Source organism: Pipistrellus kuhlii, unplaced genomic scaffold, assembly GCF_014108245.1.
Source record: "Pipistrellus kuhlii isolate mPipKuh1 unplaced genomic scaffold, mPipKuh1.p scaffold_m20_p_64, whole genome shotgun sequence".
Lineage (NCBI taxonomy): Eukaryota > Metazoa > Chordata > Mammalia > Chiroptera > Vespertilionidae > Pipistrellus > Pipistrellus kuhlii.
The window spans coordinates 546729-552728 of NW_023425567.1; the positions used below are offsets into that span (position 1 = coordinate 546729).

Here is a 6000-nt window from a genome sequence, read left to right on the forward strand (position 1 = left end):
TGTGTGGCAGTTTCCTCCGTTGCCCTCGCTGGCCATGAGCCCGGGACGGATGTCCTTGCCGGCGTCCAGGCCGCCAGGGCAGCCAAAGAGATGGGCAGCGGCCGGCTCTGTGGGCAGCCCCTCTCTCCCCTTTACATTCCTGCCCTCCCGTGGCCGCCTCCTCTGGGCAGGGCTGGGGTCTGGGCCAAGGCTGGGGTCTGGGCAGGGCCAGGGTCCTGGGTGAGGGCCGGGGTCCTGGGTGAGGGCCGGGTCCTGGGTGAGGGTCGGGGTCCTGGGTGAGGGCCGGGGTCTGGGTGAGGGCTGGGGTCTGGGTGAGGGCTGGGTCCTGGGTGAGGGCTGGGGTCTGGGCAGGGCCGGGGTCCTGGGTGAGGGCTGGGGTCTGGGTCCTGGGTGAGGGCTGGGTCCTGGGTGAGGGCTGGGGTCTGGGCAGGGCCGGGTCCTGAGTGAGGGCTGGGGTCTGGGTGAGGGCTGGGTCCTGGGTGAGGGCTGGGGTCCTGGGTGAGGGCCGGGGTCCTGGGTGAGGGCTGGGTCCTGGGTGAGGGCCGGGGTCCTGGGTGAGGGCTGGGGTCTGGGCAGGGCTGGGTCCTGGGTGAGGGCTGGGGTCTGGGCAGGGCCGGGTCCTGAGTGAGGGCTGGGTCCTGGGTGAGGGCTGGGTCCTGGGTGAGGGCTGGGTCCTGGGTGAGGGCTGGGGTCCTGGGTGAGGGCTGGGGTCCTGGGTGAGGGCTGGGTCTGGCCAGGGGCAGGGCAGCCAGTCCTCCAGCTGGAGCGGAAGTGAGGCGCAGGGACAGCTGACAAATGGCCCCGCAGCCAGGGCTAATGATTCGCATCTTCCATCAGCGCTGGCAGGCCCTTCGATCCGGGTAAATGTGTAGCTGGGGTCAGGGCTGGCGCTGGGAACCGGCCCTCACGCCGCTCAGAGCCAGAGGGGAAACACTTCCCAGCAGACGGCACGCCTCGCCTCACTGACCGGCTCACCCCCCCACCCCTCCCCCCCGCAGCAAACGGGGTGCGGGGAGCCCCCCACGCACACAGTGGGCAGGCACAGACCCTCGGACGCCAGGCCCAGCAGGAGGGCAGGGAGGGAGCCAGGCCGGAATCCACACTGATGCAGCTCCAGCCCTCCGCCCCGCTCCCCCTGCGGCCGGGACCTGCACACGCCCCTCGGCAGCCAGGCCTCCGTCCCCCCCGCCGCCATCGCCCGGCTCCCCCGGGGCTGCGGGAGACGGTGTGTGTGCCGCTCTGCCGGTTCAGATGTCCTCACGGCCCTCGCACGGCCCGGCTCGGGAGGGCGGTCAGCACCCTGACTGGTTCTGCCAGGGCTGGAGGCTGGGGGCCTGGATGGAGGGGTGCCCCAGGAGGAGGGAGCTCCGGGTGGAGGGGTGCCCCGGGCGGAGGGTGGAGGGTGGAGGGTGCCCCGGGCGGAGGGAGCTCCGGGAGGAGGGGTGCCCCGGGCGGAGGGAGCTTCGGGTGGAGGGGTGCCCTGGGTGGAGGGTGCCCCGGGCGGAGGGTGGAGGGTGGAGGCTGGGGGCCTGGATGGAGGGGTGCCCCAGGTGGAGGGGTGCCCCAGGAGGAGGGAGCTCCGGGAGGAGGGGTGCCCCGGGCGGAGGGTGGAGGGTGGAGGGTGGAGGGGTGCCCTGGGTGGAGGGTGCCCCGGGCGGAGGGAGCTCCGGGAGGAGGGGTGCCCCGGACGGAGGGTGGAGGGTGGAGGGCAGAGGCTGCCCAGGGCGGAGGGCGGAGGGCGGAGGGCGGAGGGCGGAGGGGTGCCCCGGGCGGAGGGTGGAGGGTGGAGGGTGGAGGGGTGGCCAGGGTGGAGGGTGCCCCGGGCGGAGGGAGCTCCGGGAGGAGGGGTGCCCTGGGCGGAGGGTGGAGGGCGGAGGGTGCCCCGGGCGGAGGGTGGAGGGTGCCCCGGGCGGAGGGTGGAGGGGGGAGGGTGGAGGGCTGGAGGGCGGAGGGCGGAGGGTGCGGTGGAGGGTGCCCCGGGGGGAGGGAGCTCCGGGAGGAGGGGTGCCCCGGGCGGAGGGCGCGGTGGAGGGTGCCCCGGGCGGAGGGAGCTCCGGGAGGAGGGGTGCCCCGGGCGGAGGGTGGAGGGCGGAGGGCGGAGGGCGGAGGGGTGCCCTGGGTGGAGGGTGCCCCGGGCGGAGGGAGCTCCGGGAGGAGGGGTGCCCCGGGCGGAGGGTGGAGGGCGGAGGGCGGAGGGCGGAGGGCGGAGGGCGCGGTGGAGGGTGCTCCGGGTGCTCAGCCCGCTCTGCCCGCAGGTCCTGGAGGAGCGCATGAAGCTGGAGTGCAAGTGCCACGGCGTGTCGGGCTCCTGCACCACCAAGACCTGCTGGACCACGCTGCCCAAGTTCCGCGAGGTGGGCCACCTGCTCAAGGAGAAGTACAGCGCGGCTGTGCAGGTGGAGGCGGTGCGCGCCAGCCGGCTGCGGCAGCCCACCTTCCTGCGCATCAAGCAGCTGCGCAGCTACCAGAAGCCCATGGAGACGGACCTGGTGTACATCGAGAAGTCGCCCAACTACTGCGAGGAGGACGCGGCCACGGGCAGCGTGGGCACACAGGGCCGGCTGTGCAACCGCACCTCGCCCGGCGCCGACGGCTGCCACACCATGTGCTGCGGCCGCGGCTACAACACGCACCAGTACACCCGCGTGTGGCAGTGCAACTGCAAGTTCCACTGGTGCTGCTTCGTCAAGTGCAACACGTGCAGCGAGCGCACCGAGGTCTTCACCTGCAAGTGAGGCCGCCGCCACGCCACCCGCCACGCCGGCCACGCCACGCTGCCCAGGCCACGCTGCCCCGGCCACGCTGGCCACGCCGCCCGCCACGCTGGACACGCCACGCTGAGGACAGTGGGGCTCCAGACGCAGGAGGAACCCCTGGGCCCAGCACCCTCTCCCCGCCCCGAGGCTCCTTCCTGCCGTTCCTTCGCTTCCTGTGGCAGAACAGCGCCTGTGGCCGGCCTAGGGCTGCCTCTCCTTTTCTCCGGAAAGCAAGCCTCAAGGACACACGTGCCCTGGAGGACAGAGAGACGCCAGGACTCCGCGTGTCCCCGGCCCGGCCTGGTGGGGTGAACACGGACAGGCCACGCCGGCCGGCTCCTGTGAGACTATCTCAGCCATCAGCTGCGGGCCCCCTGGCGTGGCCGGGCGGTCGTGGACAGATTATTTATGTTTCCATAGAACCAGAGGGGACTCGGCACAGGGCCAGCTGGTCCTAACCCCGCGCCCAGCAGCACATGCCCTCTGCCCGGCTCCCCCCCAGCTTGCCCGGCTCTGCCCGGGACAGGCGGCTGTGGGCTCGGTGCCCGGTGAGCGGGCAGGGCGTGGGGACCAGACCGGCGGCAGCCCTGCACGGGGCCTCTGCTCCGGCTCTTAGAAAGATCTTAGAAACCCCGTCACCCTGATCACACTGTCCCCACATCAGGTCCAGGCTGCGCCCCTCCCCGGCTGTGGCCCCAGCCCTCACCAGCCTGGCCCCTCGCAGTTTACAGAGCCCCTCGCACCCGGAGCCAGCGGGACCCCAGGCCAGCGCTGAGCGGGGTGCGGGGGACCGGGAGTCTTCAGGGCATTGCCTCATTGGACAGAGGGGGCCACAGAGGCCCCAGGACCCGAGTGGGGTGCCTGCCATGCTTGGGTGTCCTGACCCACGGCCACGGCTCCCTGCCCCAGGGGACAAGCTCTGGGGACACCAGGCTGGGGTGAGGCACCCCCACGCCTGAGACATCCGCTGCACCCTTCCTGCTGCCTCCCGGCTCTGCACCCCTGAGACGCCTTTGACAGTGTGTCCTTGCCCGTCCTGGCCTTTCCCCCGGACCCCGATGCGGGGAAAGCTTGGGGCCAGGCAACCCTGTGCAGGGCCCACCTGACACCCCCCCAATCCCGCACACGCAGGCCCTCCCTGCGGTCACTCACCCTGAAGCCTGGGAGACGGGAAGCGGGGGGAGGGGGTGTGGCTCATTCTGATCCCCGGGGGGCGGGAGAGACGAGAAACCGGGTCTCAGGCGTGTCCTCTGCCGACACTCCCACCTCCCAGGGGGACCGGGCTGCAGAGGTGACCGCTGGGAAGCCGGTGTGGGGACTGCGGGGCGCCCTCCTCTGCCCACCATCACCCTAAATCGGGTCATTCGGGGTGGGTGGAGACGCGTCCGCGGGCGGCTGGCCGGCCCCGGGGGCTGGACATTGGTCTGGGCCTGGCCTCCACCCCCGGTGCCCCCAGCGGTGGCAGGACACCCCTTAGCTGCTGTCCTGGAACCCTCCAGGCCATGTCCCCGCCCGCCCCGCCCCCCCGGCCCCAGGACCCACGCCCACGCCGCCCTCTGCCGGGCACCTGGTTAACTTATGTTGTGATATAGTGAGATGTCTATAGTGTCTTAAGTTATTGTGACCTACACTGGGTATGGGGGCTGCCCGAGACCGGCTCCTCCTCCTGCTTGAACGGACTCTCGGGCCCTGGAGCCGCCAGGAGCCGTGCGCCCTGTCCCGGCCTCCCGGGCCTCCCTGGCTGTCGGTGGGCCCTCCGCGGGTGAGGGTCCGTGTGGCCCGGGGCTTCTGACGCTGTGTCCGCTCCTGGGAGCAGCGGCTCCAATAAAGCTGGGATCAGAGAACACGTGTGTGACACGCCGACCCGGGCACAGACACGCGGGACACAGACGCGGGGCGCAGACACGCGGGCGCAGACACGCGGGCGCAGACACTGCCCTCGCGGGCACCACCTGCCATCCCCACCCCCTCCCTCCGCTCCTGGCCAGGGCCCAGCCGGACTGAGTCACACCTTCCAGGTGCTCTGGGCCGCCCCACCCAGCGAGCACCCAGGAGGCCACGGGGGCGGGGCCTGCACAGAGCGAGGCTCCCACAGGGGCTGGGCTGCAGGGGGAGGGGGCTGCAGGGGGCGGGCTGGGGCTCTTCTCGGGAGAATGGGGAGCCTGGGGTGGGGAGCCCCAGCCAGGTGCCCCTGGCGCCATCTGCTTCCCTCGGTGTCTCCCTTCCCCCCGACTCCAGTTGGCCTGGGCGTGGCTGGTGGTCCGTCCAGCCGTGTCTGCTGGGCTTTGGCTCATGTGCCCTGGGGTGCCCCCCCCCCCCCCGCCCGCTCTGGTGATGGGAAGGCAGCGAGGCCCCGGGCAGCACCATCCTCCTCTGAGGCCGGCCTCGCCCGAGGTAACCATGCCCGGAGGATGAATGGCATTCCTGCCAAGGGCCGGGAGGCATGCCACCTGGCCGGTTTGGCCACCGCCCGCGGCCCCAGCAGCCTGGCATCGGCGGAACCTCTGATCAACAGCCCGTCCGCCCTCTGCCCACCGGGCACCGCGGAGCCTGGCCCCAGCCCCGGGGGAGGCGCTGCAGGTGGGCGGCCCGAGGGGGCGGCCCTCTGTGTGCGGAGGGGGCAGGTGGACGGGCCCGCCCTGACGTGGGCCTCAGTCTCCCCGCCAGCAGGAGGCGGGCAGGGGCGGGGCGGTGGGCCCGGGGCCGGGGCTGCCGGTGGCGGAGTTTGGCAGGAGGCTCGTCCCCGTGAGACGGTAAGCAGATCCGAGGTGGCGGCCGCGGAGGAACGCCAGGGTCCGGCTACTCCCACGAGCCCAGGAATGAGGAAAGAGCCGAGGCCAGGCCTCGGTGCCCAGACTGTTCTCATTTCTTGGCCACAGTTCAACCGGGCCCAGCCCCCCCCGCGGCGGGCACATCCCCGCGGCCCTGCCCCCCCCCCCCGCCCCCGCGCGAGCCCACTCTGCCCGCCCGGCCCCGGGCCGAGACCCCGCCCGCCCCAGCCTTCCTCGGGCCGTGGTCGCCTCGGCCCCCTGCTCTGCGCCCGGAACAGGGCTCCTGCCTCGGTGGGCTGGTTCGTGGGCCCTTCCCACTGCCCTGGCCCTGCCTGGCAGCAGGGAGGGCGTGGGGTGCCCGTGAGAGTGAAGGGGGGGCTCACTGCCACCTGCTCACCCATTTATTCACGTGGGCCCGGGCCCAGGCAGCTCTGCCGGGGGCCTGCCCCAGGCTGTCCCTGGGGAGGGACCTC

General features: G+C 72.8%; 1 protein-coding gene across 3 annotated transcripts in view; it reads left to right on the plus strand.

The window, feature by feature from the left end:
* The window catches only part of WNT7B (Wnt family member 7B), a 44445-nt gene extending 40088 nt beyond the window's left edge, over nucleotides 1-4357 (plus strand). For 2 of the 3 annotated variants that reach the window (XM_036420266.2, XM_036420264.2), the window contains one exon: nucleotides 2256-2832. In XM_036420266.2, the coding sequence (XP_036276159.1) occupies nucleotides 2256-2735 (480 nt within the window). In that variant the 3' untranslated portion in view covers nucleotides 2736-2832. Of the gene's footprint in view, nucleotides 1-2255 lie in introns of all 3 variants that reach the window. The other variant, XM_045575088.1, reaches the window with a different exon arrangement.
* The last annotated feature ends 1643 nt before the right edge of the window (nucleotides 4358-6000 follow it).